The sequence below is a fragment of the Canis lupus genome, chromosome 28 (genome assembly GCF_011100685.1).
Source record: "Canis lupus familiaris isolate Mischka breed German Shepherd chromosome 28, alternate assembly UU_Cfam_GSD_1.0, whole genome shotgun sequence".
NCBI classification, from domain to species: domain Eukaryota; kingdom Metazoa; phylum Chordata; class Mammalia; order Carnivora; family Canidae; genus Canis; species Canis lupus.
In genome coordinates this window covers 36,912,362-36,930,929 of record NC_049249.1, presented here as the reverse complement: position 1 = coordinate 36,930,929, position 18,568 = coordinate 36,912,362, and the positions used below count along the sequence as shown (strand labels likewise).

The 18,568-nt window shown below is 43.5% G+C and overlaps 1 protein-coding gene across 1 annotated transcript; it reads right to left on the bottom strand.

Moving 5' to 3' along the window:
• Nucleotides 1-16,706: 16,706 nt before the first annotated feature.
• Nucleotides 16,707-17,678, bottom strand: LOC119877679 (vegetative cell wall protein gp1-like). The gene has a single exon (XM_038577986.1). The coding sequence runs from the start codon at nt 17,676-17,678 to the stop codon at nt 16,707-16,709; it is 972 nt and encodes a 323-aa protein (XP_038433914.1).
• Nucleotides 17,679-18,568: the final 890 nt, after the last annotated feature.

Genomic DNA, 18,568 nt, shown 5'->3' with positions numbered 1-18,568 from the left:
TACATTATCTATCCTTTTGAATATACTTCCCCCCACCCCCCCCCACCCCCGGATTTAAAACTGCTACCTTGGGAGCCTGAGTGGCTCAGCGGTTGAGTATGTGCCCTCAGCTCAGGCCCTGATCCCTGGGTCGTTGGATGGAGTCCCACATCGGGCTCCCTGCAGGGAGCCTGCTTCTCTCTCTGCCTGTGTCTCTGCCTCTCTCTCTGCGTCTCTCATGAAAAAATAAATAAAATCTTAAAAAAATAATAAAATAAAATTGCTACCTTCAAAAACCAGAATTATTGGATTAAAGAGTATAAACATCTTCTAGATTTAATACCTATTGCCAAACTGCTTCCTAAAGAGTTGTACCATTTTACACTGTCACCAACAAAGTCTGAGTCTGCCTGTGTCACCTTGCCCTTGCCAGCAGAATAAAATTAAGGTTTCCCCTTATTTTAATGGAGTGAAATGGAGCCTATCCATGTAGCAAACTTTTTAATTACCTGCTGGGGACAGTGATGCTAGAGCCACAGCCCCTGTCCGGAAGGGGCTTACCATCTAGCGGAAAGAGGGCAGCAGGGAGATTCAGATGCAAGGCTCCCTTCTCGAGAAGGCAGGCTTCCAGAGCCTTCAGGGCTAGGCATGATGCTCTGGCCTGCTGTCTGTCTCAAGGCTGCCTTTCTGCTGAAAGGTCCATTAGCCTGTGGGATTTTTCCACTGTTCCCAGATCTTTGGGGGAGGAAGGGAGAAGGAGCACCAAGCCCTGCCGTTAAATGTGGACTCGGATTCTCCTAGTCTGGTTCCTTTGCAAAGTTCTCACCAGTCCAGCTGCCTAGGGATGCTGGGTCCTGCGGTGAGACCTGCCTATGAGCATGCGCTGCCCCCTCCAAACCAGTCATTCACTTTTGAGGATACCAATCCAGTGTATATCCAGATTGACAAGGAACCTGCTTCTTTTTCCTGCTTGCCATTGTTCTACTGAGTGGTCCTTTCTTGCTTCTTCAGGATCCTTCCTGAAGGGAGGAAAGTAAAGGGCAGTGTCACACAAGCATTAAGATCAAGGGCTTTCTGTGCCTTGGATTTCTCATCTGTCGTGGAGGTGTAGCGATCATGGCCACCTGACAGGTGTGTGATGAGGAAGACACGTAGGATACATATGATTTACAGCCCAGCATTGTCTCAACTACACTTCCATCTGCTCCCCCCATAGATTATTTTGAAACAAATCTTGGCAGTATCATTTTATCTATAAAAATGTCAGTATGGATTCCTAAAACCAAAAATACCTGTTATGGAAACATCACTAAAGTATCATTGTCATACTTGAAAAATTGATAACAATTCCTTAATATCAAATACCCAGGATTTGAATTTCTGCATTGTCCCATAATTGTTTTAAGATATTTTTGCTTGAATCAAGAATCATATAAGGTCAACACATAGCAAGTGACATAGATATGCGATATGTACATACATATGTGTGTGTATGTATGTACGTGTGTATACTATATACTATATAACATTTCCTTCCATTGTCATGGTTTACTTAACTGTGCCTTTCAAATATCACAATTTTAAAATTTCGATAAAGACCAATTTATAATTTTTTTCCAATATTAATCACATTTTTGTGTCCTAGCTAAGGAATATTTGCCCAAATCAAAGCCACAGAATTTTTTCTATGTTTTCTTCTAGAAGTTTCATCGTTTTCAGTTTTACATGTAAGTCTGTTTTATCTGTGATGTGAGTGAAGGGTCAAGAATGCTGTGGGGTTTTTTTTCTTTATATGAATATCCAGTTTTTCCAGTACCATTTGTTGAAAAGATTTTGCCTTTCTCCTAGAATTGCTGTGGTAGCCTTGTCAAATATCTACTGGTTATATAATTGTGGGTTTGCCTTGGACCCTATTCTATTCCATTGCTCTCTGTGTCTGTCCTTCTGTCAATATCATACCTCATTACTGTAGCTTTATGGCAAGTCTGCAGTCCTGTAACATATGTTTATTCTTTCAAATATTTGGTTATTCTAGCTCATTTGCTCTTCCCTGTAAATTTTATAAACAGCTTTACAATTTATACCAAAAAAAAAAAAAGCCTACTGGAATTTTGATTGAGATTATACTGAATCTATGTATTGAATCCTAAAGAAGTGACATCTTAGTAATGTAAACTCTCCCAGTCCAAACCAGGAATAGTTTTTTTTTGTTTGTTTTTTTTAATTTCTCTCAGCTGTGTGGTTTGGTGTTCAGCAAAGACATCCTGCATGTCTGATGTTAAATTTACTCCTGAGTATAAGACAGTTAAGATTCTCTCACAAACGGGATGATGTTTAAAACGTTCCTTTTCCTGTTCTCTGCATCCCTGTGATGTGCTCCCTCCCCATGAGTGCTGGAGGGCCACCTTGCTTTCTGACACAGGAAGATGGTGTACTTTTCCTGCCTCGGTTCTGGAGTTAAGTTTTGTTTGGTTGGTTGTTTCTCCGTGGTAGGGAATGCTATTCTATCTTTAGAATACATCCCACTAATGATGTGCAACCAACGTACTAAGTTCAAAAGTCACTTGAAATAATGCTTATTGCATATACCGTTGGGCTTATTTGATCTCATTTCATTGCAGTTTTAGGTTTGCTTTTTTCTATTGCTCTAGTTTCAGTTTTTGAATATGCATAATATTTACTTGGCTCAAAAGCCCAAGCCGTGTGGTCTCAAAGTGTCTTACATCTGCATCCCCTCCATTATTTCCCATGTAGTAGTCATTTTTATTATCCTGTGTTTATCTTTCTGAAGGCCTTGTTTTTTGCAATTATGAGTTCTTATTTCTCCTTGTCTCTTTTACAATTTTAGCATGATACATATACTGCTTTGCATCCTGTTTTTGTTGTTCATTATATCCTGGAAATTACTTCAAATGGAACAGGGATGACATCCTATTTATTTAGATGGCTCTATAATATTCCTTTGGGTGGCCGTACCACAGGGTTGTCAACCAGCCTCCTCCTGAGGGACATCTGGATTGTTTCACACCTGTCGCTATTACAAATGTTGTCATAATTACTAACTTTATGTCTGTGTTGCCTTATAATGTTAAGGTATATCCTCACAGTATTTTCCTAAAGGAAGGATTGCTGGGTCAGAGGTAATTTGGTTAGTTATTGCCTACTATAGGGTTTCTATTATTTTGTACCCTCATATAACAATATGTAAGAATGTTTCCACATAGCCTCACCAACAAAAACACTGATTCTTTCTGGGACTACCCCATTTTTCAAAACATGGGGTAAAACCCATAGATAAAACCTGTGATGTTAAGAATTTATATTATTCAATAAAGGAATGCCTATTCTATTCAAATAATATAATTAAAAATTTGTTATTTTTTGCATAAATTTTCACTCATAAAACCCTTCATATTTTCAACTTTGGGTAACAAAAAATAAAATAAGATAGCTGTTGGGATCCCTGGGTGGCGCAGCAGTTTGGCGCCTGCCTTTGGCCCAGGGCGCGATCCTGGAGACCCGGGATCGAATCCCACATCGGGCTCCCGGTGCATGGAGCCTGCTTCTCCCTCTGCCTGTGTCTCTGCCTCTCTCTCTCTCTCTCTGACTATCATAAATAAATAAAAATTAAAAAAAAATAAGATAGCTGTTGGACAGATAGAGTTTTGGCACTATATCATATTCTTTTTAATTAAACATATAAGAAAAGCTTAATTTTGAAGTATATTGAAATCAGCGGCATTATTGCTAACTTTATATCTAACTTATTTATTTTCAAGAGCCTTTCACACTTCCCCATATAACTGACTTATAATGTTAGTTACATATTAATTATTGCATATAACTATTTATAATTTTAGCTGCACATTATTGTACTGATACAATTTAAGTAATAAGAAAGACACAGCATGTTGACTTACATTGTTTTAAAAATCAATACAATCTGGGGCACCTGGGTGGCTAATTGGTTAAACATCCAATTCTTGATTCCAGCTCAGGTCTCGATCTCAGGGTCCTGAGTTCAAGCCTATGCTGGGCATGGAGCCTACTTAAAAAAAAAAAAAGTACAGTACAGTTTGCTTTTCCATTTTTAAGTCAAGTTATTTGCTTTTTCACTACTGAGTTGTATAACCACCTTAAATATAAATAATGCCTAATAGGTTACGTGGTTTGCAAACATTTCCTCCCATTCTCAGGTTGCGTTTCCGTGACTCATCCTTCTAGATGCTAACTGCCCTCCTCATCATAGAGGCTCCCTTAGCCTGGTGATGCTGAGGATGGCCGTCAAGGTATCGTGTGGAGTGGCAGTGGGTTTCTCCTGCAGTATCGGCAGAGGTCAGATTCACAAGCTTGGACACGTAACTAGCAGTTCCATAAGGTGGTCATTACCACTGAGAAACTTCACATCATGCACAGGAGCGAGAAACCCTAAGAATTAGTAATGTATCAAACGAAGAAACCAGAAGGCTTGGCAGAGAATATGATTAAAGATAAACATAACTAAAGAAACATTTCCTCAATTAAAAAAATCTATTTATAGGCATGTTGACAACAGCCACCTTGTTCTAGGCAAAATTGATTAGAAAATAATCACATTTTTGAAGAATATAATCAAAGCAAAAATCCTAGAAGCGGCTTAGATAGGTAAGGCATGTTGCTCATAAGGACAGAAAACTCAATTGGTCTGAGACTTCTCTGGAAACCCACAGTTCAGAAAACAAAGGACCACTGTCCACAGGTTCTTGGAGAGAAATGTTGTAAGGTCAGACTTTATACCCAGACAAATTTTGATTGTGTGCAGAAATAATACAAGAATGTTCTCAACCTGCCCAAGGTCTGAGATATACTCTTTAAAAAACTCATGTTGACATACACACTTCAGCTAATGAAGAGATGTGGCCTCATTAAATGCAGCAGTTAGGTATGTCATTATAAAACAGCTGGCAAGAGGTAAGACAATTAAACAGACAGCTAAATGTGAATACCTGCAATCATGGCTCTAAAAAGACTGCAAATATAAATAAACATTCTTGAAACCAGAGAGCTATACCATAAGAAATGCATACGCTGATAATAATAATTATGGCCTCAAACCAAGAATATGTTTAATTTTTCCTTTTACCTGGGGCAAGGAGAAATGGAATCAATTAATGCTTGACTTCGTACATAGAGAAACACAGGTTTAAATATTTCTGGGAATGCTTAAAGGTAGATTTTAGTAGTTTAAAAAAAGCAACAAATGGAGGAAAACTAACCAAATATATTTAGCCCCGGCCAAAAAAGAAAATGAAGTAAAAAAAAGCATGAAATGAAACCATGTATAAAACAGGATGAGAGAAGTGAAGTGGAAATGATTGGTTGTAGCTAAGAGGCAAAATTCTTTAATTCATGATTCCTGAACAATGTTCTATGGATCGGATGTTTCAGAAACTGGTATTCATCGTTAAAATGCAGACTCCTGGGCCCTACGCAGGCTGTGCTCAAGTAGGGTCTGCAGAAGTGAGAACAAGAATTTGTAGTTGAATGAATCCTCGGGGAAGTTTGAGTTCTGTTAGAACCTTACCTTATGTATTTCCAAGAGTTGGTATTGGATTTAAGAAAATCCAGCAGCACACTGGCTAAAGACACCCCTGAAACAACACTATGATGGAAAGTTAGAAATGAACAGATGAGTAAAAAATTATTAGGAAAATATAATCATAGAAAGGAGTAGCCATATGAATTTCAAACACATTTGAGATTTTTTTGGGTTTTTTATTGAATTATAATTAACATACAATGTTATATTGGTTTCAGGTGTATAGCATATTGATTGGACAATTCCATATATTATTCAGTGCTCTCCACAATAAATGTGGTCACCATCTGTCACCATACAATGTTATTACAATATTATTGACTATGCTCCCTCTGCTACAAACACAGCTGAGTTTAAGGTCCAAACCACTAAATAGGAAAAGAGTAATTTGATATTGATAAAAGGTGTCATTCCCAAGGAATATAATAATTAATGAACTATGTTAAATTAAAAATATATGTATACAAAACAAAATACTAAGAAATTATGAGAGCCCTTAAATTTTCTTTATCTCTCCTCCTTTCCAGCATTCTTTATATCTTAAAATTAGTAAACATTTACAAAAATTAGGGGCATCTAATATATAATAAAATAAACAAATGATCGATTTGATAATACCTAGAAAGAAAAAATCATTTTTTAAAGATTTTATTTATTTATTCATGAGAGACACAGAGAGAGAGAGAAAAAGGGGCAGAGACACAGGTAGAGGGAGAAGCAGGCTCCACACAGGAAGCCTGATGTAGGACTTGATCCCAGGACTCAGGATCATGCCCTGGGCTGAAGGCAGGCACTAAACTGCTAAGCCACCCAGGGATCCCTGGAAAAATCATTTTTATAATTTTTTAAAGATGTATTTATTTTAGAGAGAGAGTAGGTGCACACGTTGGGGGTGGGAGCAGTAGAGGGGAAGAGAAAGCCTAAAGCAGACTCCACGCTGATCATGGAGCCTGAAGCGGAGCTTGATCTCATGACCTTGAGATCGCAACCTGAGCTGAAATCAAGAGTTGCATGCTGAACTGAGACACTCAGGTGCCCCAAACCAAAAAGTATTGTCCACAGCATCTGACCATGTTATAATTAAGGAAGAAAATACTAGAAAGATGTTTTTTGCTAGCATTTATACTTTTTTAATTAATTTATTTTTAAGTCTACTGGACACAGGTTCACATTAGTTTCGGGTATCACATAGTGATTCAACATCCCTACACATTGCACTGTGCTCACCATAAGTGTGCTACCTTCTGTCACCATATATCACTATAACAGTATCATTGGCTCCATTCTCTGTACCTTTTATTCCCATGACTTATTCACTGCATAACTGTGAGCCTGGATCGCCCACTCCCTTCAATGATTTTTCCATCTTCCCACTCCCTCCCCTCTGGCAACCACCAGTTTGTTTTCTGTGTTTCTAGATCTGATTCTTCAACTAGCATCTGCTACATTTCTATAGTATAGCCAGGTATTAGGCTATCTATATTATACTTACTATTTCCACCCTTTCCCTAAGTTTTCCAGGAAAGAATATTATATTTACTTAATAGATTAGGAAACTGTGAATCAGAAATCTTTACAAAATGTGTCCAAGATCACTAAGAATAAAAGTGAGAACTTGAAGCTGAGTTGGCCTGAGCTCTTTCTCTTGTCAGTACAGCTCATCCTTCCATTAATTCAACACTTATTTCTTGAGCAACTACTATGTGCCAGTCATAGTTCTATATGCTGGCGTCCAGAGGAAACAAAACTCGCTCGGCCTTGCCTAATGGCTTTCGCAAGATAGTGAGGAAGACAAACATAAAAATATGTATAATTAAAAATTGTAATACAGGCTAAGAGCAAAAATAGAGGAATGCATTTATGCAGACGACTAGGGAAAACACATTCCTACAGGGGTGACTGTATGCAAGGGCTCCGTGGGGTGAGATGGAGTTTGCTGTAGCAGCTTAAAGACCAGCACTGAGTCGTGAGCAAGAGGGAGAGTGATGGCTACTGAGTTTTGAGAGTGGACAGGAACTCAGTCTGCAGAGATCATACTGCTCTGTCGTTGGATTTCATTCCAAGAGATGGAGGAGCCTTGGGAGGATCTTAAGCAGGGGTATAACATCCAGTTGTCTCTAGCTGCTGCCTAGGGAATTGCTAGGAGGAGAAGTAGGGATAATAATTAGAAATCTATTAAAGTAGCCGAGCTGAGAGATGATGGTTATGTGGATGGGGCAATAGGAGTAGAAACAGAGGAAAAATCAATGCATTCAAGATATACATCGAGGATGAAATTCAAAAGAACTGGTGACACATTGACTGATTGACTATGAAGAGGGATGAAAAAGGTGCTAGAATGGCTCTCAGTTTTCCTGCCTGAGCGATTAGATGAATGGTGGTAACATATTTTGAAATAAGAAGATATTATTGTTTTCCACATACATGTACATGTATCTGTCCCAGTCCAGAGAAACTTGGGCATTTAAAAAAAAACTGTTTCATATTTATTTTATTTTTAAAAAATATTTTATTTAAATTAAAATTGCCAACATATAGTATAACACCCAGTGGAAACCTGGGTTTTTAAAAATAGTACAGAACAGTAAGAAGTAATGAGTTAGTATGCCACGAAAAGGTACCAATGAATCCTAAATGCATTTTGCTTAGTGGAGGGAGTGAATCTGCAAATGCTATATGCTGTATCATGCCAATTATATGACATTCTGGAAAAGGCAAAACTGGAACAATAATATTGAGATTGGTAGTCGCTAGGAGTTTAGGATAGAAAAGGGGAAGATTGAGTGGGTGAAGCACAAGGGATTTTTTTTTAGAGTGGCGAAATGTTTCTGTATGATACTGTGAGGCATTTGTCATGATATTATGTATTTGTCAAAACTCCTAGAACTTTACAGCACAAACAATGAATATGAATGCAAAAAAAATTTTTTTTAAACCACTAAGGAGACCAGAGGATCCAGGATGCAATGCAGAATGTGATAAAGGAATCTAATTGTATACAAGTATATGAAACAATCTCACTGAAGGGGATGAGCGGTAAGCCTCTGAAGTGAGGTTGGAAATGTTTCTAGAAGAGGAAAGGCAAAAGAAACTGTGCACAAATGTTGCCCGTAAGTTGATTAAGTTGCTACCCACGGAGGTACCGGTTAGCAATCCTGATACCATGGCACATGGAATGGAAGCTTTCAAGTGGATTGCAAATTATCTATCTTTTCTTCTCTAGTCTAAACCACTGACAATCTCTTCCAGTGTATTTTTCATTTTCAGGTAATGTTTTCTATCTCTGAAGTTCGATTTGGGTCTTTTGATATTTTCCACCCTCCTTGTTGTGTTCATGTTTCCTCTCCCTTCTGGAACAAATGGAGAATATTTACAATAGCTGTTTTAACATCAATGTTTACGAATTCTTCTTTTTTTTAAGATTTTTATTTTATTTATTTGACAGAGAGAGAGAGAGAGAGAGAGAGTCAGGAGAGCACAAGTAGAGGGAACAGCAGAAACAGAGGGAGAAGCAGGCTCCCCATGGACCAGGGAGCCCCATGCAGGGCTTGATCCCACAACCCTGGGATCACAGCCTGAGTCAAAGGCAGATGTTTAATCCACTGAGCCACCAGGTGCCCCAGTGTTTGTTAATTCTATTATCTGTGTCATTTTGTGTCTGTTACTGCTCACTGATTTTTGTTCTGGTTGTGGACTACATTTTCTTGCTTCTTTGATGCATGGTAATTTTTGATTGGATGCCAGTCATGAATTTTACATTGTTAGATGCTGATTTTGTTTTATTTCTATACATATATTTTGGTTTTGTTTGGGATGCAGTTAAGTTACATGAAATCAACCTGATACTTTTGAGACATGCTTTAAAGGGAAACATTTCAGATTGATAAAGGGTTAACCCATTAAGAAGACATAAAAGGAGCAATATACCATATTTATGGACCAAGGGATGCAATACTAAGACATGCATTTTTTTCAAATTTATCTATAGATACAGGCAGTACCAATTATTATTATTATTTTTAGAAACAGACAAGCTAATGCCAAAATTAACCAAGAAGTTTTATAAAGAAAAAAAAGTTGAAGGACATACTATACCTGACATCAAAACTTCCTATAAAGCTACAGTAAATAAGACTGTGGCATTGGCAAAAGACAGACATTTAGCTCAATGGAACAGAATAGAGAGTTCAGAAGATAAGCACATACACAAAATTTTCCAAGGCAATTCAACAATGGAAAAGATAATCCTTTCAATATATAATACCAGAACAATTAGATTGCCATAAGCAAAGAGCAAAGGTTCTTTCGTACCATATAACAAAAATTAACAAAAATAATAAAATTTGTGGAGCAAATTATGTTAAAGAATTCTCAGTGATTTTTGCTTAGGCAAAAATTTCTTAAATAGGGCATAAAAACTACCAACAATTTAAAAGATGTGTAATTTATATTTTATTGGAATTTAAAATGTTTGGTCTTGAAAAGACACTTAAGAAAATGAAAATGCAAGGTACAGATTCAGAAAAACTATTTGCAAAACCTCTATCAGAATGTATAAGGAATTCTTAGGATACAGTGATAAGATAAACAATCCAAATAAAAATGAAAAAAATAAAAAGATTTGGACACTTCACCAGAAAAGATATTTGAATGGCAAATTAGTACATAAAAAGATGCTCAATCTCATTAGTCATTAGGGAAATGCAAATTAAAACTACAGCAAAATATGATGACATATGACTACAGGAATAGCTAAAGTGTAAAAAGCCTGAAAGTACGATGTATGTGAGGATATGGAGAAATGGAACCCTTTTTTTTTTTTTTAAGATTTTATTTATTTATTTATTTATTTATTTATTTATTTATTTATTTATTTATTCATGAGAGACGCGGGGAGAAAGAGAGGCAGAGACACAGGGTCCATGCAGGGAGCCCAATGTGGGACTCGATCCCGAGTCTCCAGGATCAGGCCCTGGGCTGAAGGTGGCGCTAAAACTGCCGACCCACCCAGGCTGCCCTGATTTGAATTTCTATCCCAAATACTGTACCTCATGAATTTACACCAAAGTCCCTATTTTAAGAAACATAAAATTTACTTATTTTCAAGCAAATTTATTTTATCAGGCTAATGTACAGTAGGTGATTTCATTAATTAGATGATACTTTAATTAACCTATCAAGTTGGTATGTAAATGGATTCATGAAAACACTGTTCTCCTGAGTGATTTAAATAATGCCTCTAATCTTATTTATATTCTTAGTTTGCCTTGCAAACTCTTCATCACCAAGGTAAAATTCAAGTGGTCACACATTGAGAATAGAAACATCTGAGCTAATGAGGTTTTCTTTGATCTCACTTTTACATTGTGCTCTTCATGCCTTCTTAACAGAGGAACTTACTTGCAAAGTTGCCCCTGGAGTCCTGGCAGAATCCACTGGGCCCCATTCTCAGCTCTGAGTGCATGTGCCTTTTTTTTTTTCAATTAATATCTTTTTAAAAATTTAAAATCAATTAATTAACATATAGTGTATTATTAGTTTCAGAGGTAGTTTAGTGATTCATCAGTTGCATATAACACCCAGGACTCATTACACCAAGTGCCCTCCTTAATGCCCATCACCCAGTTACCCCATCCCTCCCCCTGCCTCCCCTCCAGCAACCCTCAGCTTATTTCCTAGAGTCGAGAATCTCTAATGCTTTGTTTCCCTCTCTGATTTCATCTCATTTCATTTTTCTTTCTCTTCCTCTATGTTCATCTGTTTTGTTTCTTAAATTCCACATATGAGTGAAGTCATATGTTTGTCTTTCTCTGATTTATTTCGCTTAACATAATACTCTAGTTCCATCCACATCATTGCAAATGGTAAGATTTCATTGCTTTTGATGGCTGGGTAATATTCCATTGTACATAGACACCACATCTTTATCCCTTCATCTGTCAATGGACATTTGGGCTCTTTCCACAGTTTGGCTTATTGTGGACATTGCTCCTGTAAACACTGGGGTGCAGGTGTCCCTTCAAATCACTATGTTTGTATCCTTTGGGTAAGTACCTAGTAGTGCAATTCCTGGGTTGTAGGGTAGCTCTAGTTTTAACTTTTTGAGGAACCTCCATACTGTTTCCCAGAGTGGCTGCAGCAGTTTTCATTCCCACCAACAGTGTAAGAGGGTTCCCCTTTCTCACGTGCTCTGCCAGGTATTTGACCTTGGATTCACCTGCAGAAAACATCGATTTGACTGTTTTCTCCTTAGAGCTAAAATTCTAGGCTATAAAGAATAAAGTAAAGCATAAAACTGTATTTGGGTAACTTTTCACCATTAAAATTTTCCAAATAAAGAGCTTTCAGATTTAACTTGTGATTAAACATTTATTAATTTCACTAAAATGTTGATTTCCCTTCAAAAGTATTGTTTGGTTCATAATCCTGGGTACTTTTCCAGCCTCTCCATGTCACTTGTGACCCCTTGCACATAGTAGGGGTGTAGTGGTATCACTGATTTGAGATGCACGAGCCCCCCTCACCCAATGTCTGAAGTCCCAACCCCTAAACCTGCCCTCCATCAAGAGTCTCATTGGAATCCCCTCTCCCCCTCTCCCCCACTTGTAAGATTTTCTCCCCTGAACTTCCTTAATCCTGTTACTTTTAAAATTGATTTGATTGATTGATTTTATAATTTGTTCACCTACTGGGGGCTTCTTGAGGGCAGAGCCCAGGTTTCACAAAAGTTTAATGGTTGCCCAAATGAATGAAAGTTATTCCTTTGACTAACATCTTCATTCAAAAATTTTTATTGATTTAATGGAATAAATCATAGACGAAACAAAGTCCGGGTTTTTGTGGAGTTGATAGTCTAGTTGGGGTGAGCAAATGAAAAATACACAAATACTAAGTATAATGTGAGATGGTATTAAGAACTAAGCAAAAAAATTGGAACAGGTGCAGGGATGCAGTCATGCTTTTCAGATGGGCTGGACAGGGAATACTTTCTTGCTCAAGGGATAGTGAAATGACAGTAGAGAATGAGCCATCATTTCATTCTGGGAAGAGTATTCTAGGCAAAGACCATGGTAACATGCCCCAAGATGGATGTGTGTTCTTGTATTTGAGGAACAACAAAGAGGAAGGGGGTTTGGGGGTGGAGGACCAGATGTGTCTAGAGAGAAAGGGAGGATAATAGAAGATTATATAGGGTCTTATAGCCAAGGATAGAATGTTTGATTCCAAATGGGAAGTTGGGATGTTTCCAACACCAGTGACCAATTCTCTGATTCTCCAGACACCAAATGGATATCCTTAACTCAACTCAATTCTTTTTTTTTTTTTTTAACTCAATTCAATTCTAACAGTAACTACTCCGAGTTAGCTCAGACCCCACAGGTTAAGAGCTCAGTCACACAAAACAGTCTCCACTCAGACGCTGGTCACAACTAGTAGGTCTTCAGGTTACCCACACTTCTGTCCAACTTTACTACAAACTTTGGGATCTTCTACAATCTGCCCTCTCATCCTTCTCAGGTTTGATGCTTTTCTAGAATGGTTCACATAAGTCAGGAACAATCTTTATTTACTATTGCTGATTTTATTATAAAAGAGATGCATAGGGCAAGGTATGGAGAGGTGAGAGTGAAACAGAGCTTCCCTGCCCTCTCTGGGCACCCCACGCTCCTAGCACTTAAAAAAAAAATTCCTAGCACTTTGATGTGCTCACCAACCCATAAAGTCTCCAAGGTTTCATTAGTAGGCACGACTGATTAAGTCATTGGCCATTGGTGATTAACTCAATCTGTAGCTCCTTTTCCCTCCCCTGGAAGATTGGGGTGGTGGGGCTGAAAGTTTCAACCTTCTAATCAAGGCTTGATCTTTCTGGAAATTGTAAGGATTATAGGAATTAGGGACAAAGAGTAAATACTTGTTTTTTATTATATCACAGGAGCCTTTGGAGACCATGAGAAAGGGGTGACACAATCAGGTTGCATTTTAAAAGAGAAAAACTGGCTGCTGTGAGGGAAAATGGACTGTAAGCAGGGTGACACATGTGAAGGCTGTTGTGATGGTTCAGGCCAGGAGCTTGGACTATGGCAGTGGAAGGGAAAGCAGTAAGAAGCGGTCAGATTTTGGATGTCCTTGGGAGACAGAACCAAGTGCACTTGTCCAGCTATTACTGCATTGAACAATCTCTAAATTCCATTTTCATTTAAACATTCCCATATTTATGTCCTGGTCCCCCTCTGGCCAGCGAGTGGTCTGAGAGCAGGTGCTAAGTGGATTACATCAGAATCCTTGGAGGATTTTGCCTTTGGCTGGTGTTCAATCAATACTTGCAATCGTCCTCACATTCAGGGGAGGTGATCTGGGTCCTTAAGCTCTCAGCCAACAGGAGTTGTGAACATTTGTTGGGGTCTTGGTATTTGCCAACCATTATTCTTAGTGTGGTACTTATTTTAATTGTCTCACCCAATGGTGTAGATATTGTCATTTTTCAGGTTGTAGAGCTGAATACAAGGGTTGTCATTTGCCCAGGGTTAGACCACTAGTGAGTGCAGCAGCTGGAATAGAGACCATTATGATGTGCAGCCCTGTCTTCTCGGTGGCACAGCTCTGCCACCACCCCTGTGCTCTCAGCCACTGAGAACAAGAAAGAGGAGGCAACAGATCCATCTTCCTTTGTTTCCAGAAGAAGAACGTCATTTGTGGCTAGAGATAAATGTTGCCCAGAATTACCTGGATTACCTTTTCACTCTGCCTCCCGGGATAGCTTTCTGTGGCTCACACCAGGGATGGGGAGGGCAGACGTCTGCTGGAGTCATCCTATGTGTGAAGGATGTAAACACCTCTAGAGCTAGGAGGCAGCTACAGGATCCTCTTTGTCTAGACTCACTCTCACCCCGCGCCCTCCAGCAGCCAGCCTCCCAACACACACCCACACCCGCCTCTGCCCTTTGATCCCTCCCACCCACAGACCACCAGCTCAATCCTTTCAAAGCGGGATACAGGTGAGTAACCTCAACCCCACCAGCCATCCTGTGGGCTTGGGGGCAGAAGGCTGCCGTGAACTTTGAGTCTGGTAAGACAGGGGTAAGTCCCAGGTATTCTCATGCTCTTGGGGTCCCCAGGGGCCTCACTTCACATTCTGGTGGCTGGGTCTGCATACTCACTTCCTGTTAGCCTGCCGATTACCTTCTGCGCTGGAACCTGGACATCCCACCTGGCCCTCCAGGTCCTGCTCTTCCATCCCTGGGAGGCTGCGAGATGGCCCCCCTGGGATAGCGACATCAAATCCCAGAATCTGTGAATGTCACCTTCAAAGGCAAAAGATGTGATTAAATTCAGCATCTTGAGAGGAATTGATCCTGGGTTATCTGCCGTGGGCTCTAAACGCTGTCCTATGTACCCCTGTGAGGCAGAGGGAGTGTGGGGACACACATGGAAGAGGGGAAGCAGTGTGACCGCAGAGGCAGAGTTTGGAATGCTGCAGCCACTAGCCGAGGAACACAAGAAACTGGAAGAGGTGGGGAGCAGATTTTCCAGGCCTGGGGAGGGAGCACTGGCCACTGACATCTTCATTCTGGACTTCTGGTTTCCAGGACCTTCAGGGAGCAAGTTTCTGTTGCTTTGGGTCCCCCACATTGTGCTAATTGTTGGAGCAGCCCCAGGACCCAAATTCAGGGCCTGATGCATTTTGGTTATGGCGAGCACCCCCCCCCCCTTTTTCTTTTTTAAGATTTTATTTATTTATTCATGAAAGACACACACACACACAGAGAGAGGCAGAGACACAGGCAGAGGGAGAAGCAGGCTCCATGCCGGGATCCCGATGTGGGACTCGATCCCAAGACTCCAGGATCACGCCCTGGGCCAAAGGCTGGCTCTAAACCGCTGAGCCACCCAGGGATCCCTATGGCGAGCCCTTTTGATTGGACCAAGAGCATCTCTGCTCCTTAGACATCCACCATCCCCATCATCAAGGGCTCAGGACCTCCTGGCTGCTCTTTTGGGAACAAGTCTTCCCAATCTAAGTCCAGCTGAAGGATTGCCCTCCGCGCCCCTCTGCGCCCTGGAAGTCCCCTGCCCCCCTGCACAGGTGACAGCCTAGCTCCCTGTGGGGCACAAGAGAAGGAAGCAGTAGTGCTGTGGGGTGGCTTTTCCCTTTGCAGCAACCTTAACTCCCACCCTAGGTCCCAAGCCCCGATGTAAACCCTGGGCACGCACCATACTCCCTGTCACCCTTTAAGGTTAGTTGCTCCCAGAACGGGGTAGGCACCTGCACTGGGTGTAAGAAATGTCCCAGGAGCTGAGAAAGACCGTGAGTAGGGCCAAGTCCCTGATTTCCCGGAGCCCCTATCCTAGGAGGGGCGGCAGGAACAGGGAGCAAATGATTAAACAAGATGATTTCAGACGCAAGCGACAGCAGCACAGTTCAAGTGACTGGGTCATGTCACTGGAAAGTCCAGGGGCTAAAGCAGCGACTGGCGTTAGGAACACCTTGTCCTGGAGCTGCCTTTTTCTCTTTGACATCCCGCTGCGCACCGGGAAGGTGGTGGTGGTGGTGGGGGGAACACCTGGCTGTGGCCACCCTACTGCCCCCTCCAGCCTCTCCAGGGAGGCTCTGATTGGCCTGCTCTGGTCTTGTGCCCAGCTCCCGACCTATCACTGTGGCCCGGGGGCTCTGGGGTGCCAGTTGGGGTCAGGTCCTCACTCCTGGGAGCAAGGAGGTGAGCCTAACCTCTTGCAAGGCAAAGGGGTTGACCTGACTTCCAAAGAACCGGGGGTAGGGGGTCAGGGGTCGGGGTAGGAAGGGGGGTACGGGGTGGGAGGCCTTGAGGCCCAAAGGAGGGGCCTCTGAGCAGAGTAACGAGTCCGCCACGCGGTTCTCACCTGCACGACACCATGTCGCTGCACAAGCCTCGGGTCCCAGGGGCGCCCCCGTGGCCTCCTCCAGACACCGACAGCGCTCGAGGGCAGGGGAGGGCCACCGGCCTGGCTGCACCTGACGCCAGGCGGGGGTGGAGGGTGGGGGTAGGGGTTACCGTCGTTTTGGGGAATGCCACGTGTCCTGGCATGAGGAAAGGAGGCCACCAGGTTCTGGGAACCCATTCCTACCCCAGCCTTGTCCGGGACTGGGGAGGGAAGGGGGGGTCCTGGGGCTTCACCCCAGCCTGACCCACCCCAGGGCCATGTCCACGGGCCCATCCGGGATGAACACCAAGGACCCGTTGCCACAGGAAGCGGGTGGTCGTTCCTGTCCTGTTGGGGAGGGAACAGATTGTCTGCGGGTTTGCAGCAGAGCAGCGAGGAGGCCTGCGGTGCAGCCCCGGGTCCTGCGGGGGTGGGGGGCTGTCTCGGAATCTGGGGGCCGTCCCGGGGTGGGGGGGGTCGCGCGGGGCTGGGGGGCCCTGCGGTATTGGGGGTGGCGTGTGGGGCTGGGGGGGGCGTGCAGGGCTGGGGGACCCTGCGGGGATGGAGGGGGACGCGGGGATGGTGGGGGGACGCCGTGTGGTGCTGGGGGTGGGGCCGTGCGGTGCTGGGGGGACCGCTGCGGGGATGGAGGGCTGCGCGGGAATGGGGGGACGCCGTGCGGTGCTGGGGGGGGCCGCGCGGGGATGGAGGGGGACGCCGCGCGGTGCTCGGGGGCTCTGCGAGGATGGAGGGCCACGCGGGGATGGTGGGGGACGCCGTGTGGTGCTGGGGGTGGGGGCCGCGCGGTGCTAGGGGACCCTGCGGGGATGGAGGGCTGCGCGGGGAATGGGGGGACGCCGTGCGGTGCTGGAGGGGGGGCCCGCGCAGTGCTGAGGGGGGCCGCGCGGGGGTGGAGGGTCTCGCGGGGATAGGGGGCACGCCGTGCGGTACTGCGGGGGCCATGCGGTGCTGAGGGGGTCCACGCGGGGATGGTGGGGGGAGGACGTGCGGGGGTCGGGGGGCCTGCGGTCCTGGGGGGCCCTGCGGGGATGGAGGGCGCGCAGGGATGGGGGGAGGCCGTGCGGTGCTGGGGGGGCCTGCGGTGCTGGGGGGGGGGCCCTGCGGGGATCTGGGGGCGGCGCGGGGCTGGGGGGCGCGCGGGGGTGGGGAGGCCGCGCGGGGAAGGCGGGCGCGGCGGCAGGAGCTTCTCCCGCATCCCCATCCCGCATCCCGCATCCCGCATCCCGCAGCCGCTGGGCCCAGCTGGGGGGCCGTGCGGGGGCGGGGGTGGGGGGGGCGTCCTCGCCGCGTTTCCCGCAGCCTCTGCCAGGGCTCCCCGCGCGGATTAGCCCCCGCCGAGGGGGCGGCTCCAAAGCTGTAATTTGAGCCAGGATCTTGTTGCACTTCCATGCAGCTGTTGCATTCAGCAATACAATGTATTTTTTCCCTTTCTAAATGGGCTCTGTTCATCTCAACCGCTTCATTTACTGCCTTTTTCTACAAAACTTTGGCAGTTGGCTATAATAATGTCACTGTTGAACTCCCTGCGGTTAACAAGCTCCTTTTTGTGGCATTTTTTTGATGCTCTACGCACTTTTGAAGAACGACATGTTTCCCCTTTCTGTAGTTTTGTCAATCATGATTTCCTTTTTAATAGCATTTCATCTTTCGCGCGGTCGCAGATCCGCAGGGTAAACAGGATGGAGCTACCTGCTGCGTGTAAAGCCGGGATGACGGTGACACAGCCGGCTCTGTTCATTAGGAGGGTGTTGAGAAGAAGTGAAAGCGCTTCCATCCTTAAGTGCTACCATCTGAGACAGCGAGACCACTCCAGCTTTGCTCTGGGTCTTCCTGTGTTCGTTACTGTGAATTAATCCAAATAATTACCCCTTGTAATGAAAAGGAGCATTTCTAGTGTCTTGAACTCTGAAGTGGTTGCAATGGGTTGTTCTTCTCGGGCAAGCTGACCCATCCTATTCAGTGCGCCTTTATCAAGCACCTGCTGTGTACAGGTCTCTGGATCCCATGCTGGGGGGATTCAAAGATGAATCGCTCACCACCCCGTGCCCTCAAGGAGCTTGCTACCCAGTGAGAAAGTCAGATGGGAAGACA

Bases quoted from the DNA above. Each gene is read 5' to 3' on its own strand.
- LOC119877679 (XM_038577986.1), bottom strand. From the start codon at position 17,678: ATGGGGATGCGGGAGAAGCTCCTGCCGCCGCGCCCGCCTTCCCCGCGC.